The 19203-nt window shown below is 36.5% G+C and overlaps 1 protein-coding gene across 6 annotated transcripts in view; it reads right to left on the bottom strand.

The window, feature by feature from the left end:
• Positions 1-3456: 3456 nt before the first annotated feature.
• The window catches only part of pbrm1 (polybromo 1), a 19445-nt gene continuing 3698 nt past the window's right edge, over positions 3457-19203 (bottom strand). For 3 of the 6 annotated variants that reach the window (XM_058790780.1, XM_058790779.1, XM_058790781.1), the window contains 25 exons: positions 18992-19102; positions 18840-18908; positions 18659-18757; positions 18476-18561; positions 18095-18186; positions 17769-17985; positions 17553-17694; positions 16856-16950; positions 16470-16749; positions 16236-16341; positions 14696-15335; positions 14385-14596; positions 12932-13117; positions 12468-12625; positions 12095-12349; positions 11860-12005; positions 11242-11399; positions 10846-11029; positions 10501-10705; positions 9228-9429; positions 8958-9110; positions 7456-7605; positions 5681-5730; positions 5275-5488; positions 3457-4062 (listed from right to left, as the gene is read on the bottom strand). In XM_058790780.1, coding sequence (XP_058646763.1) covers positions 3890-4062; positions 5275-5488; positions 5681-5730; positions 7456-7605; positions 8958-9110; positions 9228-9429; positions 10501-10705; positions 10846-11029; positions 11242-11399; positions 11860-12005; positions 12095-12349; positions 12468-12625; positions 12932-13117; positions 14385-14596; positions 14696-15335; positions 16236-16341; positions 16470-16749; positions 16856-16950; positions 17553-17694; positions 17769-17985; positions 18095-18186; positions 18476-18561; positions 18659-18757; positions 18840-18908; positions 18992-19102 — 4383 coding nt within the window. In that variant the 3' untranslated portion in view covers positions 3457-3889. Of the gene's footprint in view, positions 4063-5274; positions 5489-5680; positions 5731-5852; positions 5873-7455; positions 7606-8957; positions 9111-9227; positions 9430-10500; positions 10706-10845; positions 11030-11241; positions 11400-11859; positions 12006-12094; positions 12350-12467; positions 12626-12931; positions 13118-14384; positions 14597-14695; positions 15336-16235; positions 16342-16469; positions 16750-16855; positions 16951-17552; positions 17695-17768; positions 17986-18094; positions 18187-18475; positions 18562-18658; positions 18758-18839; positions 18909-18991; positions 19103-19203 lie in introns of those variants that run through there. The other 3 variants (XM_058790782.1, XM_058790783.1, XM_058790784.1) reach the window with 3 other exon arrangements.

Here is a 19203-nt window from a genome sequence, read left to right as displayed (position 1 = left end):
TGAATAGTTACTTGAGTAAGAGTAAAAAAGTATCGGATAAAAAAACTACTCAAGTAGTTAGTTACTAGTTACTTTGGATCATATACTGAATATAGTCTATTTTTATTTAGATATATAGATATTTAGATACAATTTTATACACACACACACACACACACACACAACACACACACACAGCCGTTCAAAATACCTTAAATTTTTTTTTAATGTAATTTATTTCAGTGATGCAAATCAGAATTTTTATCAGCCTGATTTATTATCAATGCTGTTCTTTTTTAGCTTTCTATTCATAAAAGAATCCTGAACAAACTGTCACGGTTCCAAAAATATTAAGCAGCAAAACTGTTCCCTGTTGAAAAAAATAGCATATGCTGGTATGGTATGTTTTGAAGCATGGGATGCTGGTTTGAACTGATTTAAGCTGGTCCTTTGCTTGTCCTAAGCTGGTCCGACCTGCTCAAGACCAGCACATGACCAGCACAAACCAGCATCCCAGCTTCAAAACATATCTAACCAGCATATGCTGTTTTTTTGTTTTTGTTTTTTTTCAACAACACTGGTAATAAAACAATATATTTTAATGATTTCTGAAGGATCATATTACACTGAAAACTGGAGTAACAGCTGATACAAATTCTGATTTGCATCACTGACAGGCCCGGATTAACACAGTGTAGTGCCCTAGGGTGACCACATTTGAAGTGCAAAAAATAAAAAAATTCCATAAGAACAGGTAGAATAAGAAGAATAAGTTACTAATCAAAAGAAATCATTCAACAAAATTAGTTTCCACTACAAAGGTGGCACAGAAGAACACAAAAGTGGCATGTAGGTAAATTTACAGACATTTAGAGAGGCTCAGAGGTGGCATGGATGTTTTAAATTCATAGCAATGTTGTGAGATTAATGTTTTAAATATAACATTTTGAATATAGAACTATTGTTTGATTGAAATGATTTAAATAACTGAAAGGACACTTTAAACATAAAAATAAAACTGCCAACAGGTGGCGGTAAGTCACTGATTCGTTTGAACAGCTGATTCATTCAGGAACGAAGCAAGTGACTCACTTTATGAGTGGGTAATTGAATCACTGACTCACTAGACTCATTTAAAAACGCAGGTTCATTCATAAATGAAACACCGCTATGTTTAAATGGAGATGCGCAGCGGCTCGGCTGTGACTGTTTGAAACTATGTTCCTTGACTAAATAGAGCAAAATCAGGCAATATTGTTAAAAGTCATACAATGTACATCACTTTATATAACTTATTGTTTATTGAGCTGTTGTATTAATTTAATATCACATTTACAAACACCTTTAATAATCTTTAAAAGCTGTTACTCACTTCAGCAATCTCACAAAACTCCATTATAATCAATGAAGCTCTCACGCTGCACAACGAATCTCTTATTTACACTATCTACACTTTGTTTGTTATAACGAGAGCATTTGTGAGCGTGCATAACTGCACTGAACAAAAGTATTTTGAGCAGTGAGTGGATTCTGATTAACATTGCATTCAAGGAATCAACATATGTCTGCGATACATTAGGCCCACTCACCGCTGCACAAACACGCAAGTAGAAATCTTTGAAGCTCCTCTCAGCGCAAACACAAATAGCCTATGCTGATCGGGTTAGTCGCACAGGTGCTCCTAAATATGTTTTGATAGTCGCACACAGTAGCTACTTTTCAGTCGCCCTGTATAGCCCTGGCTATGTGTCATGATATTTTCTTCTTTTTTTTTTTAATTTACGTTTCGACAACCGCCAAGTCGATGCTGCCTATCCATTTGTGAATAAATATGCTCGACTCTGACTGGGGAGGGGCAAATACACTGGGACCTGACCCAATCGCAATTCTTTATATGCGTGCATGTATTTGATATTCTCTCTGTATATTGTATCATTAACTGTTCATTTTCTATGCATTTGTATCTCTTCCAGCAAAATAATATATACAAAACATGAAAAAATATTTTAAAGGTCTTGTCATTATCGTGATCACTTGGTGCCACCCTATTGGCTGGTGCCCCAGGGCACTCGCCCAATCCCGTCTATGGATAATCCGGCCCTGATCACTGAGTTAAATTTAATTATATTTTAAATTTTAATTATGTATTATAAATGTATATAACCTCTGACACGGAGAAGAGTAAAATCTCCTCACATGACCGCTACAGAACATCTGAACATAACGAAACAATGCACATTGACGGATCTTCTTCCGTCTGTTCTGCAAAATGTAAACAAATGTAGCCTTTATTTCTGCAAGCGTAAAGATTGTGAAAATTTCCATATTAATTGTGTCTAGGCAAGGCATTCCTCCTGGAACTAACGTGGGTTTGGCGGGTGTTTATTTCATACTCTGTCACAGCTTATTTAATGAATCAAATATACATTGTATTTAATGTGTAAGGTACATGTACAACAAACTGGTAATGTCATAGTGGTATCGTGTACTGTAAACGAATCTATACCTGTGGAACCGTCAGCACACGCGGTGTTCGTCTAATAAAGATCTTCATAGCTAGCAAACCATAACCTTTGCAGATGTTTTCAACTGACTGTTGATCCAGAGCCACGTCTTCAGCGCTCTTGATGTTACAACTCTGAGTGAGAACCGCTTCAGACGACTCAGCGCGTGCGGCAGGGAACTGAACGAATCATTCAAACTGATTCGCGAACCGATTCATTGGTCTGCCAACTGGTTTGATCAAGCCTTGAATAGAATTGACTCAAAAGAATGAATCATTCGCGAACGGGCATCGCTCATTGCCCAGAAAAAAAAGTAAATGGCGCGCTTGGAATAAATTGAAGGATTTTTAACTTGTATGCATTAAGATAAAGTAACGAGAGGAGCGTCGCCCACAGTAACGAAGTAAAAGTACCGTTTTTTCACTAAAAATGTACTCGAGTAAGAGTAAAAGTACCCATTTTTAAATATACTCTAAAAGTATTAGTTAGCCAAAAAATTTACTCAAGTAAATGTAACGAAGTAAATGTAACTCGTTACTACCCACCTCTGGTTTTAAGATTAACTGTTTTTTTTTTCAAGGCATTGTTAGATGCCATGTTTCCTGTCATAGCTATGCAAAGATTTGACTTCAAAAACAGTATCATAGCTATGAAACGGTTTTCGTTATGATTGTAAATCAGTATTTTACCTCAGACCGATCTCAAAGTAAAAAGAGGTGCTAAAGTTTGATTTTGTGGTGACTGTGCTTTAAAATTAAATGATTATAATCTTAATTCAAATGAAGATGGATTTTGAAAGTCTGACAGTAATCAGTGTTGAGTACTGCCTGCCTGATATGAATTAATTAACAGTTATTACTACTTATTATTCCTGAGTCCTGACATACTTTATATATATATATATATATATATATATATATATAAATAAAATAACACACACTTTTTATAGACATACAAAAACAATTATGTCCTGTCACTGTTAGTTTATTGAAACAATAGACAGATGATGTCCATTCCAAAATGTTTTTAGCTAATACAACTGGGATGATATGAAAAATAGGCATATTAACTTTTTTTTTTGTATACCATTTTCTGAACCAAGACCCAAAAACGGCCATTCTCTCATAACAATCCTAACTTAACCCTTTCACAGATTACAATGCACAAACATTAAGATCAACACTTTAAAGTTCAACATTTTATGAAAATGTTTAAATTGGTCTAAGAACATTGAATAGCCAACATACAAAATCAGCCAGTTGAAAGTGCTATCAAGAAACATCAACACTAACAAAGCCAACAGACAATATTTAGCATTACAAAACCCTAAACAGAACGCTATTTGATCACAACATTAAAACACTAAGAACAGCTCATCTTGTCGGGTGAGAATGAGGAGGAATGCTTCAGAGGTTTTGGATGTTATACGTCTGTTGAATGTTTAGTGTGTCTCGTAGCATTAGGTCCCGCAGTCGCCACAGAGCGTCAGCCATGGTCTTGTGAGCTCCCTTACTCTTCAGCCAATGAGAGGGCAGGCGGCTCTCCTGCTCTTTTGTGAGCCGTACATCTTTTCTGCGAGCTGAAGTGACACACAAGGACAATATTTGGCCATTTCTAGTGTTAGCCTAGCATCAGTTCCAAAATCAAAGGACAGACTTGTTAGTAGATAATACACATTTTTCTAACATTATTAATACTTTTCTAAAATGTTTAAATTCTGAGTAAATACTGTAACAAACCACCGCTCAAAAGACAGTAAAACATTTTTATAAATGCTACTTAAAATATTCTATTTCAAATAAATGCTGTTCTTCAGAAAGAATCTTTGAAGAATAGTTAGTAAAATTTTCATAATGATAATGTATTATAATTATTTCTTTAAAAAATGACCCTCTACAGCAACATCGTCTATTCTTGTTCTATTCTGTCTACTTGTTTTCTTTTTATTTATTATGAAAAATTTACCCTCTAACAGTAGTGTTCTCTATTCTTTTTCTATTCTATCTACTTGTTTTCTTATTATTTATTATATGGCTTATATTTTTATTTATTATATGACATCATATGACCCTGGACTAATGGCTGCTGAAAATTTAGCTTTGCATAACAGGAATAAATTACATTAAAAAAAAAAAATTAAATAGTAATTTTAAGTTATTTTAAATTGGAATAGTATTTCACAATATTATTGTATTTACAGTATTTTTGGTCAAATAAATTCAGCCATGGTGAGCACAAGAGACTTCTATCAAAAAATGATCTTAATCATTATTATTATTATTCATCTTACTTGGTTTCATTTTATATATATATATATATATATATATATATATATATATATTAGTGCTGTCAAACGATTAATCAAGATTAATCGCATCCAAAATAAAAGTTTTTGTTGACATTTGTTATTTATTATGCATCTATAAATACAGACATATGCATGTATACTTAAGAAAAATGTTATGTTTATATATTATATATATTTATATATAATATAAAATATAATAATACAAATAGATGAATGCATATACAGTACATGTAAATATTTTCAAAATATATAGTTATATTTTAAAATATACCTATTATATTTTATATTATATATAATATATAAACATAACATATTTGTCTTAAGTATATACATGCATATGTCTGTATTTATATATGCATAATAAATAAACACAGTACACATACATTTATTATGTTAACAAAACTTTTATTTTGGATGCGATTAATCGCGGAAAAACCATGCAAGTCGACTACTTACATAACATAAATCTGCCATCTTACTCACCAGAGAGCGTTTGGTCCCATTTGCTGACGGTAGTGGACTCAGCACTGAGTCCTTCTATGTATCTCAGGTAAGCCTCTGAATGGAGCAGTCGCTGGGGTTTGGGTGGAGGAGCCACAAATATGGGTGTGGAGGGCTGCTGTAGAGCGGGCTGCCCAACCTGGCCCTGCCCCGGGTATGGTGGTGGGGCCTGCTGGCCTGAGTTCATCACACCCATCTAGAAAAACACAAAAGAACCTCAACATGACACAATATTAACACCAGAGATTTAAGAAACACAGAAATTAAAAGCATCTTTCATTTCCTTTCGTGCCCCAGCAGCTAAAGCCACCAGACCTATCTCCTAAAATGAAACATTTAACATTATAATGTAAGGGATAAATGAGAACACTTTCAAAATGAGCATTACCTGAGTCCCATAAGTGCTTCCTGTAGAACCTGGGGCCATTCCATTCATACCTGCGAAAGATGAATCAGCATACACTGCGAATAAGAGACTGATACCCAAGGTCTTTATGTTCTTTGCTGAAATCATTAGCATCTGATAATAGCTTATGGTGAAATCCACAGAAATGTAGACATCTGAAGTGAAATCTTTATCCTAAATCCAGAAAAAAGAGAAATTGAGAACTGCTGCTCTTTTCTATATAACTAAATTATATAGTGACGAGGGGCTGTCAAGCTCCGAAAGTCTACTCTAAAGGTAATCCATGTGACTTCTGTGTAATTTTGTGAGCTTTCTGAAGTTAAATGATAACTGTGTTTGGAAAAGACTGAAATTGAAATTGTTATTCACTACATGATTTGTATCAGGTTTAACATTAATGGCACTAATTAAACAATTTTCATTAAACAATTATTTGAATTACCAAATTGTTTAATGAAAATTGGTTCCTCACAGTACCGTACGGCTGTAGAAGACTTGAAATGCATCACACAAGTCAAATGCACAAAACTGCATACTGTCTGAGTAGGCACTACATTTGGTTAAAAAACTTACCATTAAAAAAATAGGCCTATATTCTATACTTCTATACTCTGTAGTTTGAGTGCAATCTAGACGTAATATATCTGCAATGTTGTCGTTGTCTTGTGACCTATTCCTGCATCCTATTCCTGCCACTCACGATTCCCTTCCTGTGGCCTCATGGGTAGTACTTTATGCATCGCATGTGCACTCCTGAATCTCGGTGGAAGTAGTTAGTCATCTGGGTAATTTTCGCCTACTGTTTTATGAATACTATGAATTCAGACATACTAGTCTTTTCACATACTGGTTTTTGCCTACTACAGACCTTAGTCATTTTTAAAGCTTAGATGCCCAAAGTCACTATTGCTTTCGTGATATGGAAAAGAGCTTCAATATTCTTCAAAATATTGGCAACATTGAATATTTTGGTAACGAATAAGGTCTAATCTGTTAGCGTAAGTAAATATGTTATGAACTAACAATGATCAATACAGAATTTATTAACCTATTTTAATGTTAGATCGTGTTCATGCTAACAGATACAACTGTTGATCTTAAAAATGCATTAGAAAATGCTGAAATTAACAATAACTAATATTAACAAATACTGTAGAAGTATTGTTCATTTTTAAGTTCATGTTAACTAATGTACTTAAAGGGATAGCACACCCAAAAATGAAAATTGTCATCTTTTACTCACCCACAAATCTGTATGAATTTCTTTGTTCTGCAGAATACAAAAGATATTTTGAAGAATATGAGTAACCAAACAGCTGATGGTCCCCACTGACTACCCCCCTTTTTTCCATACTGTGGAAGTCACCTATATTCTTCAGAATAATCTTCTTTTGTTTTCAATGATGACAGAATTTTCATTTGGGTGAACTATCCCTTTTAACGAATGTTAACAAATAAAAACGTATTGTAACGTGTTACCAAAACATCTAATTTTGTGTTCTATGAATGAAAGAAAGCCATACATGTTTTGAACTTCGTAAGGCTGAGTAAACGATGACAGAATTGTCATTCTTGCATTAACTATTCTTCTACAGAACCTTGGGAGTCTCTTCAGTTGGTTTAGTCATGGCCAGGGCAGACACTTTGCTCAGCTGAGCCCCTGAGCCTATGGTACAGGTAGCCCCTCTTGTTAGGATTGGAGAGGCTGACAGGAAGCAACTGCAAGTGGGGACGTGTGGCTGTGAAGTGGTCCTTACCCGGATATGGCATGCTAGGCATACCCCACGGGGAGTAGAGGGGGTAGGTAGGCAGCCCCATGGGATGTGAAGGCATGCCGGCCAAGTTAATCATGCCATTGACAGACCCCTGAAAGGGCTGCATGGGTGGCCTGTAACTACCCATCATGCCTTTGGAGGAAGAGGAAGGTGGCGACACAACATATGCATGCATCAGTATATCATGCAGTTATGAGAATGAATTCATGCACTACATGTAAAAAGAAAACTACAATTAGAGAATGTCAGCTGATTTCTCAATCACAATGAAATGTCAAACCCAGCACACACACACACACACACACACACACACACACACACACAGCCCTTTTCCACTAAGAGGGTACCAGAGCTGTGATTACTCTGGCCCCTACCAATGCATTTCCACTGAAGAAAAGTGGTCTGAAAAATCATCTCTGCAAAGGAAGCAGGAACCTCACCATTTTATGCACACTTTATTCTACTGCTTTGTTTTTCTCCAGTGTTATTTTAGTATTAAAATTATTTCTATTTAGCTTTGTTTCAATTTTAGTAATTTTAGTTCTTTAATTTAAACTTATTTTTTGTTAGTTGTCAAAGCATCATTTTCATATATATTTTCCAATTTATTGGAAAATGTATTTATTTCAGCTTTATTTCAATTAACAAAATTTTTTAATAGTTAACAGTACCAAAACTGTACCATCCAGCTGAAATTATTTTAGGGATGAACCAGTATTTAAATTTGAGCAGATTCTGATCCATTTTTTCATGTTGTGATAAATGGCTGACATTAAAATTCTATACCTCTTTATATGTATTTAATTAAAGATAAAGTAAAATCAATAGTTTTAAATGCTACAAGTGAATTTAGGCATTACAACATTGTTATATACAGTATGAAAAACTGGACACTCATTTTGAGATTTGTGAAAGATTGCATTTAACTGTTATTAAACTAGTGGCAATGTAATTTTGAGTAAGTGTTAGATGATAGGAAATGCATTATAAATGTAATAATAGGAACAATTTGCATTAAATTATATACTGTGCATCTTAAAAAAACAAAAACAATGTTTTACATTATTTTACGTGTTTGTTACACACTATTCTATTCAGCTTATGATAGCATAAAGATGCCTAATTCAATTTTTTTGATAAACAATCACTTCCATGACTTTTCTGCTTTCAAGTCACATAGGAATTCTGAGGAAACTTCACAGAATCCATGGCTGAGCATCATTCCAATGCAAAAAGTGTAGTAAAGTTTCATGATTGTTGCAGTTCATGCATTATTTCTTTGATGGAAGACAAAGGCCATGCATTCAAAATCACATTCAGAAAATTTGGGATTATAGACACCAAAACATGGCAGCTTTGCAGAAGGAATGGATTGGATGAAGATGGAGAGCGCACTGGGGATGAGTGTGTTAGCAGTTAGGCTTCTTATTGCAGCTCTGTGTGGCACCAGAAAGGGTGTGTCCACCTCATCTGAGAGGGGTTACCTGCCATAGGCGTCATGCTGTGGCTAAGCATCCCCATGGGGGTCGGGGGAGGTACTACCCCCATGAGCGCCCCTACTGGGGTACCTGCTCTTGGGGAGTTCTGATGCGCTGCTCTTTCTCGTTCCTGCTGCTCTGCAACCTTCGCTGCCCGCTCTAAATCAATGACAGAAGATAAAAACAATTAGATGTGTCGTGGAAAACCTGGAGATATTGTATCCCATGCATCAGTGTCCTTTCTTTCATGATGAATAGCAAAATTCAACACTTCACCTTCGTACTCAGCTTTCTTAGTGGCCTCAAGGTTCCTCCACTCTGTGCCCACCAGTCGACTGAGTTCTCCAAAGGAGAAGTCAGGGTGCTGGGCCTTGATGACGGCTCTCATTTCACTGCTGAAGAGGATGTAGCCACTCATATTGATCTTCCTCTTCGCCCCCTCCTTCTTTGACAGACCCTTAATTGACTTTGGTGTGGACTGTGGACAAAATGAGATACTGACCATTTAGTCTCAGCCTTAGACAACATGCATAAAGGCTGCTAATGGTACTTTTGATTCATCCACCCATCCATCCATTCTCCAAATTTTTTCGAAAATCCCAAATTTTATTATGATTGACAGGATTAGGGTAGGCAGCTTTACATAGCAAGTTCCCACGGAAGAACAAGCCACTGCATTTGAGCTACTACTTTCTTGCAAGCTGGGCTGTTATTGAGCAATAATTAATTTCAGATTAACACTGCTGTTTTAGTGCCACATTAAAAACACGATTAAAAAAAACACCTGAAATTTTGAGAATAAAGTAGTAACATTTCAAAAATGAAGACTTCAATGGATAGTTCACCCAAAAGGTCGTTTTTGTCCATAAATTGGAAGTTACCAACATTCTTCAATAAAACATATTTTGTGTTCTGCAGAAGAAAGTAAGTCATTCAAGTTTATAATGACATAAAGGTATGGTCAAATTAGTGATTAGTCAAATTTTGCAAAATTTTTGCGTATCTCCACCTGTGAAAATTCAATTGGCCGACAGTAAATGTGACCACACTTTATGAGTGAGTAAATGACAGACTTTCATTTTGATCACTTTACTATCATAACTATCACTATAATATTTTGAGAATAATTTGAAAATAAAATGAAGAATGAAGTTGCAACATTTCAAGATTAATGTGAAAAAAAACCACTTAAGTGGCCATTACTAATTTAATATTGCAATGTTACAATTCTAAGCGGAGACAATTCCCAAAACATTACTTTACTCTTCTTAAATCTTTGATTTTTTCATGTTTTACTGAGGCACTACAATGTCATTCTAAAAATGTACCCACCACAAAATGTCTTAAACTGTGGCTAGCCAGTTTACGTGTCCCAAGTTGGCAGTGTTTGACAAGAATAAGCTGCAAAATGGATATTTTGGATATCTTGCTCTTTGAGAATACTAATTATCAGATAACACAGCTGGTTACAAAATACCATCCGACCCTTCTGAGTCTAAATCAACAAGGACAAACAGTGAGTTTCTTTCAGTAACAGCATACTGCAGACCTGCGGGGGTGCATAATGCAGCATGTCCATGTCGCTGGTCAGCTGAGTCTGAAGCTGCCGCATGCAGTGAGCATCAGACCCGTCTCCATCATCATCACCCAAATCCTCCAGCTCTTCATCCGTCATATCTGCAAACTTGGCCTCCAACTCCTCGATCTTCTTATCCAGCAGTGGAGACGGCTCCTTCTGAGGCACTATGAGCTTTCTGACAGAGAAAACAAAAAGCATGAGTCCAGTGTCCAGGAACGAGTCATTTCTGTCGAGATCATGAGCTCTCGTCGCTAAAGTCTAATACATTTTAAAATTTGGATTACTTCAGTAGTTAACAAGAACGAAGCAACTGACCGAAAGTAATAGATTTCATCCTCAACTACTTTGGCAGACAGAGAGAAACGCTTCAGCCCTTTAAACTTCTTCATTTGCTTCTCGCTCTCGATGTAGCGGCTCTCACACAGCAACACATTCTCCTCCGGCATTTCGGTTGGCCGGCATGACAGGAAATCTTTGAAAGAAGACACTGTACACTTCCCTGAGGAAAAAAAAAATACAGTCCAGATGTAGGAAAAGACATGGTGATAAGATTTAATCAGGAAAACTAACAAATCGCGTATTTATTTCACTTATTGTCCTTTCAATATAAATAACATTCTGTCCGTTCTTCAGTCAATGTCCTTGTAACCACTCAATAACACAGATGTAATGTTGGAACTTAACTTCAAGGCCATCCAAAAATACTGTTACCTCCAATACAGGTCATAGGGCAGGTTTCTTCCAGGTTACTGAGGAACACTTCCTTCTTGTAGAACATCTTAGTAGGTTCATGCTCAGTCTCCTCGGGATGGATGAAGATGGGGCCAAAAAAGTAGGCAGCTTCATCTCGCACCCACATCTTCTCTATCCTATTACAACACAAACCCATTCATATACAAGCAGACACTGTCATGTGACACTGTTATGCTGTTTCACATCAAGTTTGGTAACATCAGTGACATCAAACATTGTTGGTTCTTGCATATTTTGCAACCAAATGTGATGTTCAAGACTTCAGCAGACTTGAAATATATTACACACAATTCATATTGAAAAGATGGTTCTGTCATCAGTAGCAATGCTTCCATCCAAAGTTGTGAATTTAAATTATGTGCAAAATTGGAATGTCACATAATATTTGTTCGTGCTTCGAAGATGAATGAAAGCGGTTTGGGTTTGGAATGACATGAGGGTGAGTAGATGGCAGAATTTTCATTTTTGGGCAAATAGACCCTTTAACTACCTTTATAGTGCCCTTCTGTACTTTTCAATGATCCACAATATGAACAACACAGCAACGCTTTGGTCTCGTCGTCATTGGTACTCTACCTGCCCACACGGTTGCGTACGAGCCCATGAGAGCGGATGTAGACATAGTCTCCCACTTTTAGCCACATGTCGTTATAGCAGAGCTGCTCGTAGTACTGGCAGCCTGGCTCTCCATTACTGACCTCCATGGTAACATCCTCTCTCTCCTGAACACACAGATTGATGGTCAGGCAGCATATGTATATATATATATATATATATATATATATTCAATATATGCCAGAATATGTCTTACCTTATCAATAATCAATGGCACAGCTTTGCCATCCTCTGCCACCTCAGGAGGCTTCTCGCTGTCCTGTTTGGGTGCAAACATGGAGGCCACACGAACCACAGGCAACGGCACTTCACGAGGGACGAACTTCACTGAGCTCAGGGGCATCGTCCACATCTTGATCTTTTTGAAGGACTTGGTTTTCGCAGAATAACGAGACTCGCAAACAAAAACATCTTCAGGTCTGAAGCTGTCAGGCTGAATCTTGAAATACTCCTGCAATAAAGATTTTTTATCAGAACATTTAGATATAATGTTTTTACAATCGTATAATAACGCAAAAATATGTTTTGTTTAAGGAGAATGTTTTGGAATCACTGCTGAGTGATATTACCTTCACAAACATGACGACACATTTGCCCAGTATTTTACTGACAGGAATTTTGTTGTAATAGTCACTTTTGAAAACTTCTTTCTCAAGAAATTTGCGTGTAGCGAGATGAAATGTTTCGTTGGGTCTATAGAACCAGCAGCCATAAAGCCAGTTCTCTCCTTCATGAAAAAATACATACACATAGTTAAACAGCTACACTAATGAGTAAGATTTTTTAGTGTCACACGGTCCTTCAGAAATCATTCTAATATACTCTAATATTCTTCGATGAATAGAAAGTTCAAAACGAGCAGCATTTATTCAAAACAGTTTTTTTCTATAACAATGTAAAAGTCTTTACAATCACTTTTTATTTTTATTTTTTTAACTTACTGACCCCAAAATTTTGAATGGTACTGTATATTCTCAATCAACAGTGTTAAGAGCAACCTATATGCCATATATAAGGTTTAATGAAGCAATACCTGCATCATCCTGCCACAGGCGCTCTATGCAGACGATGTGTGGCTGCAGGTTTGGTTCTGTGGGCTCTACATAAACATAGTCTCCCACGTGGTACATGTTGTCCTTGAAGCTGCAGTCCTGGCTGTAGTTACGTTGTAGAGCTCCCTGCCATCCACCACCTGCTGTGTCCTCACTCTTCTCAGCCTCTGGAAATCAGCGTGAAAGGATTAATAAACAACAAAACATTACAATTATCAGCAACTTCCACACTCCAAGTTTAGTTTAGAGACTGACAACTGCTTAAAACAAAGAAGAGAATTCCCTATGTCTATAAAATAAAGAAGACATTCCCAAAACTGTGACAGTTGATATAGGCTGTATATAAAGAAACATATATGCTAAAAGTTTATCCTGTTTGAATATGGTTTGTGGTTACAATATGTTTGTCACTCCTGTAAATGGGTTAATGGCAAATAAGTGTGGCCAAATTAAGAAAATTATTATAATTTTTTTTAAATCAGTAACACTTTAGTATAGGGACCAATTCTCACTATTAACTAATTGCTTATTAGCATTCCTCTTATTAACATATTGGCTGTTTATTAGTGCTTATAATGCACATATTCTGCATGACCATACTCCTACCCAATACCTAAACTTAACAACTACCGTACTGACTATTAATAAGCAGCAAATTAGGAGATTATTGAGGCAAAAGTCGTAGTTAATGGTTTGTTAATAGCAAGAACTGGACCTTAAAATAAAGTTTGACCTTCAAATCTAAGGTAAAACATATAAGTTCTTAGTAAGGTATTTGTTGTATGCATATTGATTTAACTTTTTTTAACTGTGCCAAGTTTAAATTTGATCAAATTAATTACATATTTATACAAGTATAAATTAATTACATATCTTTCTTAATACTTGTGAGGTGTATTATATCATTATTATTATTAAGTAAAAAAAATGTAAAGGTAAAAGTATCAGGTAAAAGTTAAAATTCATTAAACATTTATCAAGGAATATATATATATATATTTTTTTTTCCAGGGTCTTTTTATCTCATAAAAAAACCAAACAAACAAACAACAACAAACCACATACAGATGAATGCATGTGCAGATTAGGCAGATGTATATTTATACTGATCTACTGTGTAACTGTGCACTGCTCATCCAAAATGATTTTGAAATCAGAAATGAAAAACATTTATCACAGTTCAATTTTATGTACGAGTTGTATTTTTTATGTTGCATGTGCAGATTAGGCATACATTACATATATCACTAAATATTTAACTGAACTACTGCACTGCTCATTCAAAATGATTTTAAAATCAGAAACTAAAAACATTTATCACAGAAGAGGTATGTTCAAGTCATTTTATGTATTAAGTTGTATTTATTACGTTTTAGCTTGTTTTTAATAAATAAACCGATTTAAAAACTGGATTAAATACTACTGGAACGGTACCTTTCTTCTCCTCCTCTCTCTTGAGTCTATCTTCTTCATATTCTTTAGGCAGCTTCTCTTTCTTCTCTTTCTCCACGTCGCTGTGCAGGTGTTTAGTGGTGTAGCTGAGGGCCGGCGATAGCAGAATCTCTCCGTTCTTACACAGTTCATCTCTGATCCGGATGAAGAACTGCTGGAGCTCCACAGAGTCCTCAAAGATCTCAGAATCAGTTCTATGACACAATTTAAAACATTTAGTATTGTGAAAAACCAACACTTTACCTCTCCAGGTACGCAAATCCTAGACAAAATGAGTGAATGAAAAGCATCACCTGTGCAGACGTCTGGCTTTCTCCAAAACTTCAAACATATGGTCCTGGAACACGTCTAGTCTCCTATAACGACCCTTATCCACGTTAGCTCTGATGATTTCAAAGTTCAGTGGAGTCTTATCGGGATTGCTGGGATCAACAGCTGGAATCTCCGCCAATGAGTCACTATAGCAACGTCCCTCGTCATCCTGGTGACCAAGAACTGAGACGAAAAGATTGCGAATGAGCTCCTGGATGAGCCGCGCAACATCTGGGACATGAGCGTCGTCGCCTCCCTCCAAGTCTCTCCTGGTCTCCAAAAGCACTTTGTGAAGCACCAAAGCATCTTTGTAGATCAACGATTCAGGTTCGTTGTAGGTGCAAGCGTTGTTGAACATCAACACTAAGTCTTCCACCAGAGCATCAACATCCTGGTACTTGTTGGCCAGCATGTGGCTCTTCACCTTCTCCATGTCTATGGGTTTCTTGATGGCCACATAGTAGTCTGGAAGCTCAGCGCGGGATGGAAGACGGAGGAAGATTGTGCTGAGACGCCGTCCACGCTTGTCTGTGTAGTTCTTCACCGCTTCGTAGAGTTCATTGAGTTTCTGCTGCAGAGGAGTCAGGTACTTAGACTTTTTAGGAGAGATTCCACTCTTTCCTGGAATGAAAGTGGCACATGGTCAGTCACAGCTTCCTGAGAGGATTGGTGTTATGTTGACTGAAACTCACAACTTAAAATAGGAGTTTAACTGGTGCATGTTCTGTGCCTAAATGCACATGTCAAGCATCCCAAACTGAGCACATGCAGACTGCATTTGGAGCAAAATTTACAGTCACTCCGAAACACTGAAAACACCAAATCATAAGCTGCTCGTGTGCAAAACAACACAGTGCTACGCTTCACTCTGAAACACAAAACCCATATATTTATTTAACTAACTTGCAACCTTTTTATTTGATAATCGCACTAAGCCATATTGCGATTTTTGTTTTGTTTTGATTTGATCGTTCAACCTTATCGCTGGGTGATAAAACGATAACGGTAATTATTGCGCTATATTTTCCTTGATAAAACAACAATAAGAGTTCAATAATTGTTCGATATAATGTTTATGCACCAAAATATATGAATTAAATGTATTAAATGAGTAAGGGACTTAATTACAGTATTTTTTGTGATTAAGCGATAGCATTTGTGCATTCATACCAAAAGTATTTAGACTACTGTTTCTCATACAAATACCTAAAAACACAATATAAATACATTTTAGCATGGTATGTGCGGTTTTAACTGTGGTTATCATAATCTAAAAGTATGCTACTATGGAAAACCAGTGGTTAATTTTAATAAAACTCAAACAGTCAGAATAATTAAATTTCACTATATAAAAATTAGGTAATACATATTTGAAATTTATTGTGATAATTATCGTATCACCTGATATGAAAAATGTTATCGTGATCATTTTTTTGGCCATATCGCCCAGCCCTATTCAACCCTAATTCAAAGCAACCTTCAAAGTCAGGTATACACATATATACTGCTTTCAAAACATACTAATTTTCAACTTGGGTGAAACGACGTCATCGTCATCCGGCGGAGGTCCGAGTTCCCTTCGTTTTTCTCTTAATATCTTCTCCAGAATGTTGGCATCATTGTAAACCTAGAGTTAAACCAACAAGCTATTTATGACACAACAGAGCAGTTAGTATTTATAAAACCTAGGACAACAAAATTATTCAAAAAGCTCGACACAGTCTTTCCAAGCTTAGTAGTAAACCTCCAACTTACTTGTGAACCTTCTTCGTTGTAGTGACGTGCATTACGAAACATCAGCTTCATGTCCTCCATCATGGCGTCTTCGCTGGGGTATCTGTCAGAGCGGATGCTGTGGTCGATGGTCCTCAAGTCCATTGGTTCCAGAATAATCTTGTAGTAGTCTGGGTAGTCTTTTTTTGAGGGCTTGACCATAAACAGGTCACAGAGTCTCCGGCCTGTGCCCATCTCCCGAGCCTCTGCCACAGCAGCGTACAGAGCCTTCATGCGGTTCTTCTTTGTGTTCTTCTTATGGCTGCCAGAGGTGATACGTTAGAACAACTGTCACCCTTGCATAGCGTGAATGTTTAAGACTATAATAAGCTCCAAAACCAGTAGTTTCACTAATGCTGTAAATGTACCTTTTGCGCTTGGTGCTGCCCCCATCAGAAAGAGTAGATGACAGCATGCTGTCTCCATCTTCATCATCTCTCCTTGTCAGTTCTTTCCTTTTCATCTGAATATTTAAACATAAGGCATAAAGCATTTGGATACTTTTTGGATGTCAAATATTGATGGAACTTCTTCATAGTTAATGTGATGAACTATACAGTGCCCTCCAAAGTATTGGAACAGTGAAGACAAAATTGTTCTGTTGGCTGTGGAGTCAAGACATTTGCAAATATGATGAAAAGATGAATATGAGACAAAACTGATGTCACATGGACTATTTTACCGATGTCCTTGCTACGTTTCTGTGTGTCGATCGTGGTAATATCCTTGCTGTCAGACAGCTCTCAGATTCCATCAAAAATATCTTAATTTGGGTTCCAAAGATGAACAAAGGTCTTATGGGTTTGTAACGACATGAGAGTGAATAATTAATGACAGAATTTTCATTTTTGGGTGAACTAACCCTTTAATTGTCCAAATACTTTTTGGGGTTGCATATACACACTCAGGTAATCATTATCAATCAGTTATGTCAATCAATATTCTTGAACTCTCTTTTGATCTTTGAGAAACGTCAAATGATTAATTCTAACTGCACTGCCAACTGAGGCACTGTAATTTACAGTAATTTACAGCCTGTCTTTGTTTGGAATGGGTTTATATTACCTGCAATATATGCTGCAACTTCATCACACGTTTGTAGATTTGAGAGTTGGGAACGTTGTAGCGCTTTGCGTTCTCAAACATCAGGTTGAGGTCTGTGTCTATCTGTTCCACTCTTTCATACTCACTGTTCTTCATCTTACTCCTGAGGAAAGATAAAATACTTAATAGTATGTTTTCGAAAATCGAAGAACTTGCAGTGATGTAGTCTTACTGTACCTTATCTGCTGGAGGGAGATTGGGTGGCTGATTTGCTGGAAGTAGTCGGGGTAGTCTTTCCTGGAGGGAAGCTGAAAGAAGGGCTCGGCTAAAAGCTGTCCCTGGTTGCTCCTACAGCCCCGCACTGCCTCGTACATCTGGAAGATGGGGTTGCTCATGTCCATGCTGGAGTGGATGCTCTCGGCCTCTGACTCGCCCTCATCGTAATGAACAGAGCCTTAAGAACACGGAAACACTCATCTAATTAGTACATAAGCCAATGATATATTGATGTTACATCTCTTCAACAGTGTTGCTCTATACAGACACCATCATGTGTGACGTACCAGTTAGTATGGCGTCCTCTTCACTCTCTGAGCCATACTGTAGAGCAGTAGTGATGGAGGAGAGTCGGTCTCCCTGTCCAAACCTTCTGTTCCTGTTCACAAACGCCAGTGCAAATACAACACTTTATGTCAGAATATACATGTTTGTTTGTAGATTAAAAAAAAAAGTAAAATGTTAAAACCAACACGGTGGTGACACACCAGGACAGTGATGATGTCAGTTGGTGAAACCATGACACTATATATGTTATATCACTGAAAGAATACCATGGTATCACAATGTTACATGTCTATAAAAGCTGGTAACACTTTGCTGCTTTTTGGTACTTTTTATAGTATTTTTGTTCATTATTGTAACATGAAATCCATAACATAATTTACCTGATCCTGATGCTGCTTTTAATAGGTTCAGAATGTTCAAGCTCCAGTTTCCTCTGAGAAAAAACCTTTTTGATGGTGTTTGCATCCTGGAAATTAATATATATGAAAATCAATATAAGTCTAAGATATAAATATTGATATAAAGTGTATATAAAAATAAATAGAATGTCAGTGACACATTACTTTAAACACTTGTGATCCGGGTTCATTGTAGGTTTTAGCATTTTTGACTAACAAGTCAATGTCTTTAGCCATGTGGTTTACACTTTTATAGTAGCCCATCTACAGACAAAAAGAAACAAGCTTCAGTGTAAATTGATAATAAATAGCAATATTGTATATGCTGATCATAATAACAATATACCTGTATTCGTTGTGCAATGATCTTCAGATCTATCGGTTCTTTAATAATAGCATAATAATCTGGATATTGCTGAAAAATAATGTTTAAAAGAATTATAATAATAATAATGTGATAGGTTTGTGTATGTGCTGAAATGAAATTGAGAGAACTACCACTTTAGAGGGAAGTCTCTGGAAAAGTTCACTTATGAGACGCCCATGTTCTGTGCACGTCAACACAGCATCCAGAAGCTGCCCAAGAACTTCCTTAAGGCTCGAGATAGACTGTAAAAACAAAGCAAACCAGAATGATTTGTCTGGACAAATCTAAAAAAAAAACACATTAGTACAGTTCCAAAGCATGCCTGTCATGAGGTGTAGGAAAA

Source organism: Onychostoma macrolepis, chromosome 11, assembly GCF_012432095.1.
Source record: "Onychostoma macrolepis isolate SWU-2019 chromosome 11, ASM1243209v1, whole genome shotgun sequence".
NCBI lineage: Eukaryota > Metazoa > Chordata > Actinopteri > Cypriniformes > Cyprinidae > Onychostoma > Onychostoma macrolepis.
This window is presented reverse-complemented; position numbering and strand designations above follow the sequence as displayed.